At 43.7% G+C, this 19388-nt stretch overlaps 1 protein-coding gene across 2 annotated transcripts; it reads left to right on the top strand.

The window, feature by feature from the left end:
* The first annotated feature begins 2359 nt into the window (after positions 1-2359).
* On the top strand, positions 2360-9373 carry LOC143927449 (uncharacterized). 2 transcript variants are annotated; one of them, XM_077451526.1, is made up of 3 exons: positions 2360-3167; positions 6848-7000; positions 8936-9373. In XM_077451526.1, the coding sequence occupies exons 1-3, from the start codon at positions 3005-3007 to the stop codon at positions 9049-9051; spliced, it is 432 nt and encodes a 143-aa protein (XP_077307652.1). In that variant the 5' UTR covers positions 2360-3004; the 3' UTR covers positions 9052-9373. The 2 variants fall into 2 exon arrangements, with proteins under 2 accessions (XP_077307652.1, XP_077307653.1); XM_077451527.1 differs by lacking the exon at positions 2360-3167 and adding an exon at positions 3720-3943.
* The last annotated feature ends 10015 nt before the right edge of the window (positions 9374-19388 follow it).

Here is a 19388-nt window from a genome sequence, read left to right as displayed (position 1 = left end):
AAACTGATGAAGATTTTTTTTTTTTTTACATTATTTATTTTTATTTGGATATTCTAGCAAAAAGTAAAAAAAAAAAATTTTTTTTTTTCAAAATTGTCCCTTTTTTTTTTTTTTTTTTTTTTTTTTTTTTTTTGTTTATAGCACATAAAAACTACAGAGGTGATTAAAAAGAAAAAAGGGTTTTACTAACGTATAAAAAAAAATATATTTTTTTTTTCAAAATTGTAGTTTTTATGTGCTATAAACAAAAAAAAAAAAGCGACAGAGGTGATTAAAAAAAAAAAAGGGGGTTTACTAGCGTATGACCAGTTTTTAAAGAAAAAAAAAATGTTGTTTTTGGAGACGATGGGGAACAAAGTTCCTCCCAGCGTATCCTGTTTGTATAATCACATTTCCAATCCACAGGAAGATGGGAGGGTCTGCCCTGGGGGGGGGGGGGGTCCTGATAAGGTGTGACATTCTGCCTCCTGCTGGGTTAATCTCTCTCCAGGTAAAGAATTACTACAAGGTCATCAAAACAGGTCCCACAGGAATGTGATCATCAATGCACCAAACTCCCACCCCTCCCCCGCACCCACCTGAGACATACACACATGGGGGGGGCGTATGTACTACATGTTGTTAACACAGCTGTAGGAGGGGGATATTTACCTCTGAACACCTCCTGAGCAAACATCTGATAGGATTTTAAAACAGAATTTACCTACAATTTGTCATGTGACCTGCTTTCTAATTTAACCACTTAAGGACTGGAAGGATTTGGCCCCTTAAAGCGGAGGTCCACCCTAAAATGGACCTCCGCTCATCGGAATCCTCCCCCCCTCCGGCGCCACAATCGGCACCTTTCAGGGGGGAGGGGGGTGCAGTTACCTGGATAATCCAGGTAACTGCACCCACTTCCGGGCTAGCTCTCTGCGGAAAGGGGCGTACGTTACGCCCCTTTCCGCAAGCGCCCGCCCCCCTTCAGCAAGTGCCCCGCTGCCTGCTGGGAAACACACAGCTCCCAGAGGCAGCGGGGACCGTCCGGATTGCGCCGCGCGGCTCGCGCATGCGCAGTAGGGAACCGGGAAATGAAGCCGAAAGGCTCCATTTCCTGATTCCCATACCCAAGATGGCGGCGGCACGAGCGAGCGATCGGCTTCGGGTGCCGACATCGCGGGCGCGCTGGACAGGTAAGTGTCACTATTTAAAAGTCAGCAGCTGCAGTATTTGTAGCTGCTGGCTTTTAAAAAAAAAAAAAAAAAAAAACGCGGAGTCCCGGTGGACTCCCGCTTTAATGACCAGGCCATTTTTTTTTACGATACGGCACTGCGTCGCTTTAACTGACAATCGTGCAGTCGTGCGATGTTATACCCAAACAAAATGTATGTCCTTTTTTTTCCCACATAAGAGACTTCTTTTGGTGTTATTTCATCACCTCTGCAGTTTTTATTTTTTGCGCTATAAACAAGAAAAGAGCGACTTTGAAAAAAAAAAAAAAAGAGCGACTTTGAAAAAAAAAAAAAAAGAGCGACTTTGAAAAAAAAAAAAAAAAGAGCGACTTTGAAAAAAAAAAAGAGTGACTTTGAAAAAAAAAAGTACTTTTTGCTATAATACATATCCCCAAAATAAAAAAAAAACAAAACAAGTTTCTTCTACATATTTTTGGTAAAAAAATGCAATCGGCGTATATGGGTTGGTTTGCGCACAAGTTATAGCATCTACAACACAGAGGATATATTTATGGCATTTTATTTATTTATTTTTTTACTAGTAATGGCAGCCTTTTTTTTTGTTTTTATATATACACTTTTTTGGGACCAGTGACATTTATACAGCAATCAGAGCTAAAAAAAAATAGCCAGTGATTACTGTAGAAATGTCACTGGCAGGGAAGGAGTTAACACTACGGGGCGATCAAGGGGTTAAGTGTTCCCTGGGAGGTGTTCTTAACTGTGGAGGGGTCTGACTGGAGAAAGATCGCTGTTCCTGATCACTGGGGACCGCAGATCTTTCTCTCTGCTCCCCTGTGAGAACGGGGATCTGTTTGTCTGCACACACAGATCCCCGTTCTGGCTCTCTGTGAAGCGATCGCGGGTGGCTGGTGGACATCGCTGGCTACGCTCATTGGCTCCGGCGGTGTGCCCCCTATTGCTACTAAAAAAAAAAAAAAAAAAAAAATTGGGATAAAAAAAATGGTGACAACGTAATTCAACATTTCTTTATCTGCATTCATATTTATTGCCCATTTTGATACTTTTTTAAAGCGGGAGTCCACCGGGACTCCGCGTTTTTTTTTTTTTTAAAAGCCAGCAGCTACAAATACTGCAGCTGCTGACTTTTAAAATAGTGACACTTACCTGTCCAGCGCGCCCGCGATGTCGGCACCCGAAGCCGATCTCTAGATCGACACTCGAGCGCTGCCGCCTCCATCTTGGGTATGGGAATCAGGAAGTGGAGCCTTTCGGCTTCATTTCCCGGTTCCCTACTGCGCATGCGCGAGCCGCGCTGCGCAATAAGGACGGTCCCCGCTGTCTCTGGGATCCGTGTGTTTCCCAGCAGGCAGCGGGGCACTTGCGGGAAGGGGCGGGCACTTGCGGAAAGGGGCATAAGTTACGCCCCTTTCCGCAGAGAGCTATCCCGGAAGTGGGTGCAGTTACCTGGATTATCCAGGTAACTGCACCCCCCCTCCCCCCTGAAAGGTGCCGATTGTGGCACCGGAGGGGGGGAGGGTTCCGATGAGCGGAAGGTCCACTTTAGGGTGGACCTCCACTTTAAATAAACAAAAAAAAAATGTTACAATATATAAAGTTGTAGCAGAAGTTTCTTCTCAACAAAATGAGACTTTCAGTTGTAGCAGAGTTAAATGTAAATGCCCCTCTTATCACCTGCCTAGTTAGCATTGGGGGGGGGGAGCAGAGGTCTCACTTATATATACCCCCTCCCTCCCAGGCACATCCCAGCAGTCCTCTGTGTGTCCTCCTCCCCTCTGGGTAATCTCCCGGATCTCCTGCGACTCCTCTCCATGTCCTCATCAGCTTGCATCATGATTTCCAATGAAGGTTGTTCTGAGGGGACCCCGGGCCCCAACTACGATGCCCGATCTACTGTATGCCTACTGGACGCGGACGGCACTGATGAGCTGCACAACCTGCCGCTGGATGCGGACCAACCGCCAGCTCCAGAGGGTGAGTACCCAGGCTAATACCACAGATCTATATATTTATTGCATTTAGTAGTGGGGGTGTCTATTTATATTCGGGTAGTGCTGATTATAGAGGGTCTCAAGTGTGGCCCCCTGACGTCACCAAAGGGCCGCACATTATATTTATTGCGTTTCTTTCTATAGGAGTTGCTGAGGGCTATTGATGTGATTTATGGACTGCTAGAGATCATTGCCCTTAAAGCAGCGCTTCTCAACTCCTGTCCTCAGGACCCGCTAACAGGCCAGGTTTTATGTATTACCTTGGGGGGAGATGCAGACTAGAATATGTCAGAATAGAATAGAATAGAGCAGCAAATGATGTCATCTGTGATGGGTTTCAGTTATCTTGGACACCTGGCCTGTTCGTGGGTTCCGAGGACAGGAGTTGAGAAGCCTTAAAGCGGAGGTTCACACAAAAATGGAACCTCTGGTGTCACATTTTGGCCCCTTTTCGGGGGGGAGGGGGGTGCAGATACCTGTCTAAGACAGGTATTTGCACCCACTTCCGGGCATAGACTCCCACGGGAGTCTATGCCTCTTCCCCCCCCCCCCCCCTGCTGTCTGAACACACGGGTCCCAGAGACAGCAGGGACCATCTGGGTTGGCAGAGCGACTCGCACCTGCGCAGTAGCGAACCGGGAAGTGAAACTGCACGGCTTAATTTCCTGATTCCCTTACCCAAGATGGCGACGGCGGCAGCACCCGAGAGCCGAGCGAAAGATCGGCTTCGGGTGCCGACATCGCGGGCGCCCTGGACAGGTGAGTTTCCATATTTTAAAACTTTAAATAAAAAAAAAAGAAAGAAATTTCGGCGGACCTCGGCTTTAAAGAGTAATGGCCCCAGTCTGAGCTCCAACTTCACAACTCTATGGATACTTCTTGTCTGCGGGAGCTCTGAGGGCCGCATGAGCCCCCCAGGCAGCAGCTTGAGCACCAGGGTATGTGAACGTTTTATGTCCTGCATAAAAGAAAAAAAGTCGCAAACTTTCAACCTGCAGAGGTTCCTCATTTTGGACGGTTTACAGAATTGCGCAGTGAAGGTTTCCTCCGAGAATCCTCCACCTTAAAAGCTGAACTTCAGATATAGATCATTTTCTAGACATGTGCACTGCAAATTTGTTTGTTTTCGTTTCATTCAATTTTTATTTTTTTTGTTTTTCGGGTCATTCGTTATGATCGCAATTCACACATTCGTAAATTCCTAAATTTGTGAATTCGTACATTCGTAAATTAGAGAATTTGTACATTCATAAATTAGAGAATTCGTACATTCGTAAATTAGAGAATTCGTAAATTAGAGAATTCGTAAATTCCTAAATTAGAGAATTCTTAAATTCCTAAATTTGTGAATTCATACATTCGTAAATTAGAAAATTTGCATATTCGTACATTCGAAAATTCAGAAATTTGAAAATTCGAAATTCGGAAATAGTAACTATTAAATTATAGGTATTGTAATTTCCTTTTAAATTTGTCTGTTAGTGAAGGTAATAAATACGAATTTATCCGAAGTTACGATTTATCCGAAATAACGAATGCCGTATCCAAATGAATGGAACTTAATGAATTAATAATAATAAATAACAACAATAATAATAATAAAAACTTATTATTAATTTGTTCTTTTCCATTAGTTTAGATGCGGCATTCGTTATTTTGGAACGGAACAAATCCATAATTAACTTAATAATAAAAAGTTTTTTTTATTGTTGTTAATTATTATTATTAATTCATTACGTTCCATTCGTTTGGATACAGCATTTGTTATTCCTGCATCTAAACAGATGGAATGGAACAAATCAATAATTAAATTAATAATAAAAAGTTTTTGTTGTTGTTTATTATTATTAATTCATTACGTTCCATTCGCTTGGATATGGCATTCGTTATTTCGGTTTAATTCGTAACTTCGGATAAATTTGTATTTGTTACGTTCACTGACAAATTTGAAAGGAAACAGCCATGAGAGGACGTTTGGGTCTGCCTGCAGACATGAGAGGGACAGTTGGGTGGGTTTACCTATAGACATGAGAGGACAGTTGGGTGGGTTTACCTATAGACATGAGAGGATAGTTGGGTGGGTTTACCTATAGACATGAGAGGGACAGTTGGGTGGGTTTACCTATAGACATGAGAGGACGGTTGGGTGGGCTTACCTAGAGACATGAGAGGGACAGTTGGGTGGGTTTACCTATAGACATGAGAGGGACAGTTGGGTGGGTTTACCTATAGACATGAGAGGACAGTTGGGTGGGTTTACCTATAGACATGAGAGGATAGTTGGGTGGGTTTACCTATAGACATGAGAGGGACAGTTGGGTGGGTTTACCTATAGACATGAGAGGACGGTTGGGTGGGCTTACCTAGAGACATGAGAGGGACAGTTGGGTGGGTTTACCTATAGACATGAGAGGGACAGTTGGGTGGGTTTACCTATAGACATGAGAGGATAGTTGGGTGGGTTTACCTATAGACATGAGAGGGACAGTTGGGTGGGTTTACCTATAGACATGAGAGGGACAGTTGGGTGGGTTTACCTATAGACATGAGAGGATAGTTGGGTGGGTTTACCTATAGACATGAGAGGGACAGTTGGGTGGGTTTACCTATAGACATGAGAGGGACAGTTGGGTGGGTTTACCTAGAGACATGAGAGGGACAGTTGGGTGGGTTTACCTATAGACATGAGAGGGACAGTTGGGTGGGTTTACCTATAGACATGAGAGGGACAGTTGGGTGGGTTTACCTATAGACATGAGAGGATAGTTGGGTGGGTTTACCTATAGACATGAGGGACAGTTGGGTGGGTTTACCTATAGACATGAGAGGGACAGTTGGGTGGGTTTACCTATAGACATGAGAGGACGGTTGGGTGGGTTTACCTATAGACATGAGAGGGACAGTTGGGTGGGTTTACCTATAGACATGAGAGGGACAGTTGGGTGGGTTTACCTATAGACATGAGAGGGACAGTTGGGTGGGTTTACCTATAGACATGAGAGGGACAGTTGGGTGGGTTTACCTATAGACATGAGAGGGACAGTTGGGTGGGTTTACCTATAGACATGAGAGGACAGTTGGGTGGGTTTACCTATAGACATGAGAGGGACAGTTGGGTGGGTTTACCTATAGACATGAGAGGACAGTTGGGTGGGTTTACCTATAGACATGAGAGGACGGTTGGGTGGGCTTACCTATAGACATGAGAGGACGGTTGGTGGGTTTACCTATAGACATGAGAGGACGGTTGGGTGGGTTTACCTATAGACATGAGAGGACAGTTGGGTGGGTTTACCTATAGACATGAGAGGACAGTTGCTAAGCCCATAGATATTAGACGGTATGATCTGTCCACCAATTTCAATGGAAGCATCACTAGGGCAAGTGGTGTGCAGGATGAATTGTGGTGGATGATCCATCAAGATGGAAAATCTCTGGAATGGTTTACATCTTACATCTGTATGGTGGGAACTGGCATATCTCCCTAAAGGGCCCACTTCTTCCTCTGGGCCCCTGCGCAGCGCCACTGTGCAGACACAACGCCCCTCCCCCAGCTTCCAAATTTAGACCACACCCCGACTGCCCTTCATCATCTATGGCCATCTTTACAACTGTTCAGATCCCAATCTAATCTGTGATTGCGTTTTATCATTTCCGTTTCAGAACTCCACTGCGTTGTTGAGAACATTCCAAAAAGAAAATCGTGCCATCAGTGCAGCGGCGTGAAACCTCACCTGATAATCTTCACGTTGGGCCTCATCTGCCTTTTCATCCTGTGCGGATTACCCCTGTTCCTGTACATGCTCTACCAAGACGGTGAGTCCACCAAATCCAGGTGTAACCTGCTGTAACCCCCGACAACCACAGGAAAATAGAGACAAAAGTGAACTGGTTGCTATAGGCAATGGCTGCAGTTTTGCCGCTCTTTGCTCCATTGTCAGGCGATCCTCTCCATCGCTCTGTAGAAAAGAGGAGGTGGACTTGTGTCTCTTGTATGAAGAGAGCCTGTCGTATGTTCCCAGAGAGGACACATTGTCACTCATTACTGAAGACAAATCTGATGTTACTTTCACATTTCTGCTTTGCTGTTCCATATTTTATTTATTTCCTATAAATTACAGGTGTCTATATATCAGCGGGTGTGATGAGCTTCCCTGATGAATAGAACTTTCATACAATTATCTAAAGCCAAAACTTTTTTTTTTTTTTGGATGGAGTAGGAAAGGGTCCAACCCTATTATTTATTTATTCCCCCCCCCCCCCCCCCAAACCAACTCCCTGGCCAATCGGGTCTCAGGACCCACTTCTTGATTGGCCGGGAGGAGAATCAGGAAGACAATAGTGAATAATTATTCGCTATTGTCACACAACTTGTGAGCTCAGAGCGCAGTGCTCTGCGCCCCGAGCCCAACCTTGTTTAAAGCCAATTGGAACCTCAAGCTCTAATCATGTGCTTAAAAAAATAAATAAAATCACATTGAAATCCATGCGTCCGGCGCCCTGCATGTAGATTAGGGGCTGGGCGCATGGAGTAGGGGGGCGGTACCCCTGTGCCCTGTAGGGACGAGCCGCCACTGTGTGTAGATTTCCTTGCCCTTCCTTTATTGGAGACACAACAGGAATTCTCTCCATAGATAGTTGTCACCAGAACAGGTGTCCCCATTGGTAGATTTCCCCTCCATTCCTGTTATGGTGACACCTGTAACATTTTGGTATTCCCATCACTTCCTGTCTCAGTGACACCAAGACAAATAGGGTGAATCTTCTCAGCAGGGACACAAGCAGCAATAATAAAAAAAAAAATTTGACAGAGGGTCTATCGCTTCCACACTCCATCCACCATTATAATAATCGTACATCAGTGGCGGGGGGTGATGCCTAAAACTGAAGTTTAATCAACATCCTAACGACATTTATAAATTAAAAACTTTTCCATTTTCGTGGCATACCTTCTTTTAGTCCCTGTGATGTCATCACCAGGTCTCTGTGCTTCTCTATGCAATACAGGCACATCATGACTGGTGGGAGGAGCCTGTACACGGCTTCCAGAAAACATCGCAGCACCCGGCCTCAGTACTCCTCACGAGAGCCCTCAGCCCTGATGCAAGCAGTGGGAGGAGTTATGCAAATATTTCCTGATGCAAGCAGTGGGAGGAGTTATGCAAATATTAAAATGCGATGGGTGGAGGAGTGTGCGTTCCGAGGCAGGCTGCATTATATGCCGTGTTTCCCACGAAAATAAGACCTAGTGTGATTGTCGTGATGGCTGCAATATAAGCCCTACCCCTCAAATAAGCCCTACCCTGTTTCCCTGAAAATAAGCCCTACCCTGAAAATAAGACCTACAAGGACTTTAACTAGGGCTTACTTGGGGGCTAGGGCTTATATTGCAGCTATCACCGACAATCTATGTTTGTTAAGCTATGTCTTATTTTTGGGGAAACAGGATAGGTACAAGGCTGCTGTTATAAATGATGGGGGGGCCCCGCCTCCATCCCACCCACCCCCTTGGTGTGCAGTGAGACAGCGGCACTGACTTTATCCCCTTACACCCCATACACTTTTTTTTTTTTTTAAAGTCCCACCTCGTGCCCCATCCCCCCCCCCGTTGAACTGATGGGTCCAGGGAAATGTAATGACATTGCACCCCTCTCTGATTGGACCACTTATATCAGCTTTACAATGAACATAAATCGATTGTCTTTATGCTCTGGATTGTTCTCCTTCACTGATTGTCTCTTCTCTCCGCAGTACATTACAGTAATTTGCTGCAGACGCTAACAGAACGATTGGACGCTCAGAGCCAGATCCTCAAACAAATGGTGGCCAATCAGATCATTGCTGGATATAACCCCGGAGGGCTGTGAGCCGGAGTTCCTCTTTCGCCTTTCCAAATTGGATCGCCCAAAAGAAAAAAAAAATCATTTTTCCAACAGCCGACCGGCCACACATCTTCCAACCTGATTGGAGATTGTATGATCTCTGTAAAATCTGAACTCTTCATCCAATCAGAGAGCCTCCTGCTGTTCAGGGAGATTTATATTTTGTTCTGATATCTGCAAACATCATGGAAAGGACTCCGAGGAGGAAACCTCCGATCATCGCTACATTGTGTTCTACTTTTTGTAATTATTGTATATAGATGTGTGTTGTGTTCTCAGATTTTATAAAGAGTTTTTTTTCCCCCCATTCTATTTTCGTCAGTCTCATTCTTTGGAATTTTTAAATTACAACTTTAAGAGGTTGTAACGTCACATTATTCTACAGGATTTATTTATATATTCTTATAATACAGGCTTTATTATTATTCAGGATTTATTTAAATTATTCAGGATTTATATTATTATTATTCAGGATTTATTTATATATTATTATAATACAGGCTTTATTATTATTCAGGATTTATTTATATATCATTAAAATACAGGCTTTATTATTCAGGATTTATTTATATTATTCAGGATTTATATTATTATTATTCAGCATTTATTTAAATTATTCAGGATTTATATTATTATTATTATTCAGCATTTATTTAAATTATTCAGGATTTATATTATTATCATTCAGACTTTATTTACATTATTCAGGATTTATATTATTATTATTCAGGATTTATTTATATTATTCAGGATTTATATTATTATTATTCAGTATTTATTTATATTATTCAGGATTTATATTATTATTATTATTCAGCATTTATTTAAATTATTCAGGATTTATATTATTATTATTCAGCATTTATTTACATTATTCAGGATTTATATTATATTATTAAAATACAGGCTTTATTATTCAGGATTTATATTATTATTATTCAGGATTTATTTATATATTATTATAATACAGGCTTTATTATTATTCAGGATTTATTTATATATCATTAAAATACAGGCTTTATTATTCAGGATTTATTTATATTATTCAGGATTTATATTATTATTATTCAGCATTTATTTAAATTATTCAGGATTTATATTATTATTATTCAGCATTTATTTAAATTATTCAGGATTTATATTATTATTATTCAGACTTTATTTACATTATTCAGGATTTATGTTATTATTCAGGATTTATTTATATATTATTAAAATACAGGCTTTATTATTCAGGATTTATTTATATTATTCAGGATTTATATTATTATTATTCAGGATTTATTTATATTATTCAGGGTTTATATTATTATTATTCAGCATTTATTTAAATTATTCAGGATTTATATTATTATTATTCAGCATTTATTTACATTATTCAGGATTTATATTATATTATTAAAATACAGGCTTTATTATTCAGGATTTATATTATTATTATTCAGGATTTATTTATATATTATTATAATACAGGCTTTATTATTATTCAGGATTTATATTATTATTATTCAGGATTTATTTATATATTATTATAATACAGGCTTTATTATTATTCAGGATTTATTTATATATCATTATAATAGAGGCTTTATTATTCAGGATTTATTTATATTATTTAGGATTTATATTATTATTATTCAGCATTTATTTAAATTATTCAGGATTTATATTATTATTATTCAGAATTTATTTACATTATTCAGGATTTATATTATTATTATTCAGGATTTATTTATATATTATTAAAATACAGGCTTTATTATTCAGGATTTATTTATATTATTCAGGATTTATATTATTATTATTCAGCATTTATTTATATATTCTTATAATACAGACTTTATTATTATTCAGGATTGATTAAAATTATTCAGGATTTATATTATTATTATTATTCAGGATTTATTTATATATTATTATAATACAGGCTTTATTATTCAGGATTTATTTATATTACTCAGGATTTATATTATTACTATTCCGTTTTTAATTATATTTATTAAATAAATCATTAATATAGAAATGCATTCTCTTTTCCTCCTCTGAGAGATGCAGTGGGCGGGGCTGAGATTCCTCTGCTGATTGCAGTCTGGAGGGGAGGAGGAGAGAGCTGGCTGGTCATGTGATCACAATCTTGGTTCTTAAATAAGGTGTTTGAAGCGTTTCTCCACCCTAAAGTGGAAGTTCCGCTAATCTGATCCCTCCGCCCTCCGGTGCCACAATCGGCACCTTTCAGGGGGGAGGGGGGTGCAGTTACCTGGATAATCCAGGTATCTGCACCCACTTCTGGGACAGACCGCCGCAGATGCCCCCCCCCCCCCCCCCCCCCGTTGTGTTCTGGGAAACACACAGCTCCCAGGACACAGCGGGGGACCAGAAGGGACGCGCAGCGCGACTCGCGCATGCGCAGTAGGGAACCGGGCAGTGAAGCCGCAGCGCTTCACTTCCCGATTCCCTGACAGAGGATGGAGGCGGGGGCAGCAGCGAGACGAGCGATCGCTCATCATCTGCCGCCGACATCGCTGGACCCTGGGACAGGTAAGTGTCAATTTATTAAAAGTCAGCAGCTGCAATATTAGTAGCTGCTGGCTTTTAATATATATATTTTTTTTTAGGTGCAGAACCGCTTTAAAGCATTTCTATTTCCTGACAGCTCCATGTCAGCACAGCTGGGTACAAGCTTAGCCTCCAGTACTTATCTTATAAATTTGAGCCCACCTACAGCCTCTGCGTTCTTTTTTTCCTCCTATGTGCAGGACCGAGGTGTGCTCCTCGACCTGGCTGGTCTAAAGGGCTGGCCGTCCGTCCATGAGTGTTGCTTAGGCTGGCCGCAGTCCCTGGTGTCTCGGTTCAAATTACCCATAATCCTCTGAGCCACTTTTATCACGGCTAACAGCCTTGTCTGGTCCATGTAAAGTGGGCAGCGGTGTTGGCAGAGTCTCCCCTATGCACCCGCGCTGTGCCGGTGTTTACAGACGGATGACGGAGGTTGGGTGAGCTAAATTTAAAAAATGCTTTGTATCCAAATGAATACTGCATTGCTGGGTATTGTAGTGTCTTGCTCCTTGCAGCCTCTATGCATAGCCTGAGCTCCTCCACAGGGAGTACTCTGCATAACAAAGTAACACTATGGGGGTTATTTAGTAAAGGAAAATCCAATTTGCAGTGCAAGTGCACTTGGAAGTAAAGTCGCTGTAGGTCCGAGGAGGACATGCAAGGAAAAAAAAACAAAAAAAAACAGCATTTTAGCTTGTACATGATTGGATGATAAAATCAGCAGAGCTTCCCCTCACTTCAGATCTACCCCTTAAAGTGGAGGGCCACCCTGAAAACAAAAAAAATATTAAAAATTACAAAAAAATATAAAAAAAAAAAAAATGAAAAAAATGTATTTTTTTTTACTTACCAGAAATGCCTGTTGCTAGGCACTTTCTCCTAATCTTCCTCTTCCTCCTCTGCGGAGATCTTCTGTCTTCTGTCTTCGTCGCGGCGTCTTCTGGGTAATGAGTCGCGCTGTGTTCTGGGAACTGTGTGTTCCAGAACACAGCGCGTCCCATTCAGAAAGCGCTGCGGGACTCGCGCATGCGCAGTAGGAAACGGGCAGTGAAGCCGTAAGACTCCACTGCCTGTTTCCCTTACAAGGAATGGCAGCACCGGGACCCGAGAGCCGAGGGACGGGTCGGCCTCGGGCGGCCGACATCGCGGGCGCCCTGGACAGGTGAGTGTGTTGATTAAGTCAGCAGCTGCAGTGTTTGCAGCTGCCGACTTTTTTTTTTTTTTTTTTTTTGTATAACCGGCCCTCCGCTTTAAATTTAGAGCGACTGCAATTCCAAGTGCGCTTGCAGTGCAAAGTGGATTTGCCTTTCGTAAATAACCCCCCTATGTCTGTTCACACATGGCAATAACCTGGTGGTGGCTTTACTGTTGTGCCATTGTGCCAACCCCCTCAAAAGACCAGAATCTCCAGAGAAGGTAGAGGAGTCACCTGTGGATGACCACTGGGCCAGCCTCGGCCTGCTGAAATATAGGATATCCTTTTATATTTCTATGTGCTCTCCAGTTTTTCACCAAAAAAAAAAAAAAGGGGGGGGGGGGAGAAGCACGTTTATGAGGTCTACAATTCCCTTGGTTTGTGTACATTGCAGATTATTATTGCGATTCTTTTGCAAATTCCTAACTTTTTGTTGCTGTTCTGATCCAAAACTCTTTCATTGGGTCCTGATTCCTGGCAGGGCGAGGTTTAGCTCATTAACCACCCCGGTGAATTCAGGGCTGGAGATGACGGCTTCCACCTCCCTCTAGCAGTGGTTGACCCTTTTGGGGTTTGTTACTGAGCAAACGATTTTACTGCATTTAATTCGTTATTTTTATGGGCTGATTTGTTAAATGGGCTGCAAAACCCTGTGAGAGGGCCATCTATTGGTCATGACCAGTCTCTGAGAAAAACAGCCCTCTTCGGGCTCTTCAGTAAAGAAGACGTGGATGAACATGGCGGTAAGAATCTCATGTTCTGGCAATGACCAGTCTAATAGCCTTCCCAGCCAAATCAGCCTCTTCAGACTCTCCAAAGGGGAAGATGTGGAGGAGCATGACCGTGTGAATCTCGCTTTGATTAACTGCTTGGCACCTGCCCACAGTCTAATGGCGGCTGGGCGGTGCGGCTCTCCTTCTAGGATGCCGTCATTTGACGGCGTCCCAGAACAGCTGGCTGCGGGGCACGCAGCGTGGCTAGGACATGGTGCGACCTTGATCTCTGTAAAGAGCCGCGGACGTGGCTCTTTAATCATGTGATCGTCTGTGTCCAATCTCAGCTGGTTACATGTAAACGCGGAGATGCCGGTAATCGGCTCTCCTTGCCTCACGCTGACAGAGTGTGTGGTGAGGAGAGCCGATCAGCGGCATCTCCACGCAGGGGGACATCTAGGAATGTAATCAGGGCACTGATCATCAGTGCCCTGATTACAATATAGCAATACAGTGTCACCAATCAGTGCCCATTAGCAATACCAATGAATGGAAAGTAGTTCTGGACAGCCGCATTCTAAAAAAAAGCCTTTTATTAAAAAAAAAAAAAAAAAAACACACAAAATCCAAAATGCATGTCACAACAGAACAAGACAGCTGACACGTTTCGCACTACACACAGTGTTTAACCATTAGCAATACCAATCAGTGCTACCCATCAATGCCCATCACTACTGTCAATCAGTGCCCATTAGTACCACCTATCAGTGCCCATAAGTGCACAATATTAGTGCTCCCTGATCAATGCCCACCAGATCAGCCTATCGGTGCCAATCAGTGCCGTCTCATCAGCGCACATCAGTGAAGGTGAAAAATTTACTGACAGAAAAAAAAGTAAACTTTTTTTTTTTTCAAAATGCTTGGTCTTTTTTTTTTTGGGGGGGGGGAATAAAAAAAACCCAGCAGTGATTAAATACCACCAAAAGAAAGCTCTATTTGTGTGAAGAAAATGATAAAAATGTGTTTGGGTGCAGTGTAGCACGACCGCGCAATTGTCATTCGAAGTGCGACAGTGCTGAAAGCTGAAAAATGGCCAGGGCAGTAAGGGGGTGTTCTAAGGATCACAGATCCCTGCCAATGAGAACCGCGGGGGGGGGGGGGGGGCGGAGGGGCAGCGCGATCACGGGAGAACGTCCATAGACGCCCTCCCAGCAATGTGAGCCAATGTTGTAGCCGTGTTTTGGAACAGAAGAGGCTAAATAGCAGCACAGAAGGGGTGCGGGGGGGGGGGGGATAATTAAGCCCCCTATGACACTAGTGCGTTTTCTCCTGCGTTTGATTCCCACTGTGCATGTGCGAGTTGTGCTGTGCTTGGTGAATGGTCCCGCTGTCTCCTGTGGGGACCTGTGATTGGTCCCAGAAGGCTGCTGGACAAGGGGGGGGGGGGGAGGGCAGAGCCATCTGAACAGAAGTGGGAGCAGCTACCAGCCAAAACAACGTACCCCCCACCCCAAAAAGTGCTAATTAATGGGGGGGGGGGGGTGGACAATGCAAACAAGCAGATCTTCCCCCTTTTGGATGAAGTTCCACTTTCAGTATCTAGGTGAGGATCTCCAGGAAAATTTGCTAAATTTGTCACCATGTAGATCCCCATATAAGACCTTCAACATTATGACTGTATTCCCATTTCTATACTAATAAAAACTTTTTGAAATAAATTATTACAATGTAGTCCAACATTTCTTTATCTGCATTCATATTCATTGGCCATTTTGATACTTTTTTGATTAATTAAAAAAAAAATGTTACAATGTATATAGTTGTAGCAGAAGTTTTTTTTTTTCTTCCTCAAAACAATTAGACTCTTAGACTCAGTTTAGTTAAATGTAAATGCCCCTCTTATCTTTTTAGTTACCATTTGTGTGTGAGGGGGGGGGGGGGCAGCTATTGTGTTGGGAGGGGGAGGGGAGCAGAGGTCTCACTATATATGCCCCCCCCCAGGCACATTCCAGCAGTCCTCTGTGTGTCCTCTTCCTCTCTGGGTCATCTCCTGGATTTCCTGCGACCCCTCTCCATGTCTTCATCAGCTTCCATCATGATTTCCAATGACGGGACCCCGGGCCCCAAATACGATTCTACTGTATGCCTACTGGACCCAGAGGCCACCGATGAGCTGCACAACGTGCCACTGGATGCGGAACAACCGCCAGCTCCAGAGGGTGAGTACCCAGATTAATGCCACATTTATTTTACTTAGTAGTGGGGGTGTTTATATATATATATATATATATATATATATATATATATATATATATATATATATATTAGGGCAATCCAGATATAGAGGGACTCAAGTGTGGCCCCTGACATCACCAAAGGACCACACATTATATTTATTGAGTTTCCTTCTGCTATAGGAGTTGTTGAGCACTGCTGATGTGATTTATAGATTGCGATGGCCCCAGTCTTAGAACTCTATGATCGGTATTGTCTGCAGGGGGGACTCTGAAGGTTACAGGAACCCCCCCCAGGCAGGTGGTTGAGCACCAGGATATTAGCTGGTCAGAAACATACCTCCCAACATTTAGAGATGGGGATGAGGGACACCTACTAGCAAATGTATGTAGGCACAGGACACGCCCCCTTAAAGGAGGATCAACCCCCCCCCAAAAAAGGTTAATTAAATCCACAAGAGCTTTTTTTTTTTTACCACTACTGTTCCGTTTATATTGGCTTTTAAATACAAATGCAAAAATTTAGAAATCAGATGAAAGGTTTAGCACTGGGAAACACTTTTTGAAAGATAAAAAGTGCATTTTATATACAACTCTATAGATCAGACCAAACTGAGGGACAAATGATGCATAGTAGTCCATTATGCTTTGCCTTTGCAGGGAATGAAAGAGGAAGTAAACTCATCAGGGTTTACTTCCTCTTTAAATCAACAAGTGTTTTTTTTTACCACGGCTATTCCTTTATATTGGCTTTTGAAATTAACAAATGCAGCAATTTAGAAATTGGATGAAAGGTTTAGCGCTGGGAAACACTTTTTTTGAATGATAAATAGTGCATTTTATATACAACTTTATGGATCGGGCCAAAATGAGGGACACATGAGGAAGAAAGAGGGACAGAGGGACATTGCTCCAAATCAGGGACAGTCCCTCAAAATCAGGGACAGTTGGGAGCTGTGTCAAAAATGTGAATTTTTGTGTTGTGCAAATAAGACAAACGCTATTCACAAACTTTTCAGCCTGCGAAGGTTCCTCATTTGAATGATCTAGCGAAGGTTTAACCTGAGAATCCTCCACTTTAAGGCTGGATTCACATCTATGGCATTTTTAGTGCTTTTTGCATTTTGCAGATTTGCACTACAATCCATGTAACATGGTTTCCTATGGAACACGTTCTGCAGTGCAAATCTGCAAAAAATGCAAAAAGCACTAAAAATGCCATAGGTGAGAATCCAGCCTAAAACCCGAAGTCCAGGTATGGATCATTTTTCCATAGGTACGTTGTTGCAGCTTGCACCAATGTAAGCACCTGTAGGATTCCTGCGGACGTAGGAAATTAGTGTTGTAAGCACGGCTACTACAGTGGCCGCCACTTGCTTCCATTTCCTATCCCGAGCTGCATTGTAAACACAGGGAGTCACCAGGGCCGGATTAAAGCGGAGGTCCACCCTAAAGTGGAGCTTCCGCTCATTGGAACCCTCCCCCCCCCTCCGGCGGCACAATTGGCACCTTTCAGGGGGGAGGGGGGTGCAGGTACCTGTACAGTACAGGTATCTGCACCCACTTCCGGCGTAGATTCTGCAGAAGCTACGCCCCTTTCCGCAGAATCTACGCCCCTTTCCGAAGGTCCCCCGCTGCCTGCTGGGAAACACACGGATCCCAGAGACAACGGGGATCCTCCTTATTGCGCAGCGCGACTTGCGCATGCGCAGTAGGGAACAGGGAAATGAAGCCGCAAGGCTCCACTTCCTGATTCCAATACCCAAGATGGCGGCGGCAGCACCCGAGAGACGATCGAGAGATCGGCTTCGGGTGCCGACATCGCGGGCGCGCTGGGCAGGTAAGTGTCATTATTTTAAAAGTCAGCAGCTGCAGTATTTGTAGCTGCTGGCTTTAAAAAAAAAAAAAAAAAAACGCCGGACTCCCGCTTTAAGGCTGGATTCTCACCTAGGGCATTTTTAGTGCTTTTTGCATTTTACAGATTTGCACTACAGAACGTGTTCCATAGCAAACCATGTTAAATGGACTGTAGTTCAAATCTGAAAAATGCAAAAAGCACTAAAAATGCATAGATGTGAATCCAGCCTCACTGGGCACCCTTATGCTTTCCAAGAGCCTGTGCTGGCATGCGCCCAAACTCAAAAGTGCGCAGCCGCACAGGCATAACACTAGGGAAGCCTGGCATTTGATTTGCCAAGTTTCTGTAAGGGCCATGCATTGGCGTGCACTCTGAGCTGAAAGAATGCAGCTGCGCAGGCCTAACACTATGGAAGCCCCAGACTTCTGTAAGAGCTCTGCATTGGCGTGCCCCAGGCTTCTGTTAGGACCGCTCATGCAGTGCCCATTATCAATCCCACCACCCTGCCCCGGCGGTGCATATGGAATGCAGGGCCCGTCAGGGGAGATCTCTTCCTCGTTGACCCATTGCTTTCCATGTTCTTTTTGGGTGGCTGGGTCTATATTAAGGTAGGGGCCTGGAGCTGCAGCTCCAATAGCCCCTACATTAATCCAGCCCTGAGTCACTCCAAGTCACTCAATTCAGCATGGACACCAATTAGGGAACTTGTTACCTTTTTTTTTTCTTTCAATGAATGCAAAAGCGTTCTCTGATTGGACAAGGTGAAGATCTTGATGTCACCACTCTGCCTCCCAGGGCCGTTGCTACCACTAGGCAAACTAGGCAGCTGCCTAGAGGTGCCCAGCCGCTGCTATCTCTCTGCGCCTGCAGGCTTTGCAGGCTGCAGCATGTAACTAACTCAGTCTCAGACAGCTGATCCATCCAACTGGTAGTATAATTAGAGGCGCAGGGCTGGAGCCAGCGCTAGAGGAAGAAGAGCCAATGCTCCCTGTGTAGCGGCGCCTTTGGTCACATGGGCAGGGCAAAAGGGGTGGAATCAGGGGTGGAGCCAATGGGGGCGGCAAAATTAGGTTTCGCTTAGGGTGTCAAAAATCCCTGCACCAGCCCTGCTGCCTCCCCACCTCATCCAATCACAGAATGTTTTGCATTCATTGAGAAAATGCAACATGTTCTCCGAGTGGTCCCCCATGCAGATCGGGTGGTCTTTGTTCACATTGCAGCAGCTGCTCAGCATGGAGCCTGGAAGGTAGCGGAGATCCTTGTAGTAGCGGTGTAATAGCCGTATCTATTACAGGGAATTCCTCAGGTACGGTGTTCTGGCGTATAGAGTCCGGGCATCACATCAGACGAAGCTTCGGAAAATCTCCGAAGCTGAACGGCGCCTGCGCCGTGAGTGGAGGTGGTAGCCCCACCATCCAAGTGGACATAGGGTTGTGAATTTTAGAGGGCCCCTCGCGGGCGAGCTTCGCTCGCCACGCTTCGGGCTCGGCCTCGCTGCGCTCGGCTCTTTTTTATTCTAACTCTATGTCCACTTGGATAGTGGGGATAGAACCTGGACTCACGGCGCAGGCGCCGTTCATCCTCGGCAATTTTCGGAATCTGTGTTCCTGTGTACTGCGCATGCGCAGTACGCAGGGGACACTATCTGATGGAGGACGCTATTTGACAAGACACCGGCACATACATACTAAGGCTGGCCATACATTATACAATTTTCTTCTATAGATTTCCCTTAGATTTACAAAAATCATATAATATGAGGTCAA

Source organism: Lithobates pipiens, unplaced genomic scaffold, assembly GCF_037356315.1.
Source record: "Lithobates pipiens isolate NorthernLeopardFrog02 unplaced genomic scaffold, aLitPip1_a1.2 Scaffold_23, whole genome shotgun sequence".
Classification (NCBI taxonomy): Eukaryota; Metazoa; Chordata; class Amphibia; order Anura; family Ranidae; genus Lithobates; species Lithobates pipiens.
The sequence above is the reverse complement of the archived record's forward strand: the minus strand, read 5'-3'. Positions and strand labels throughout refer to the sequence as shown.

Excerpts from the sequence above, each read along its gene's own strand:
- LOC143927449 (XM_077451526.1), top strand. The coding sequence starts at position 3,005 with ATGTCCTCATCAGCTTGCATCATGATTTCCAATGAAGGTTGTTCTGAG. Across the intron at positions 3,168-6,847 it reads CCAACCGCCAGCTCCAGAGG|AACTCCACTGCGTTGTTGAG; the intron begins GTGAGTACCCAG and ends TTTCCGTTTCAG. Across the intron at positions 7,001-8,935 it reads GTACATGCTCTACCAAGACG|TACATTACAGTAATTTGCTG; the intron begins GTGAGTCCACCA and ends TTCTCTCCGCAG.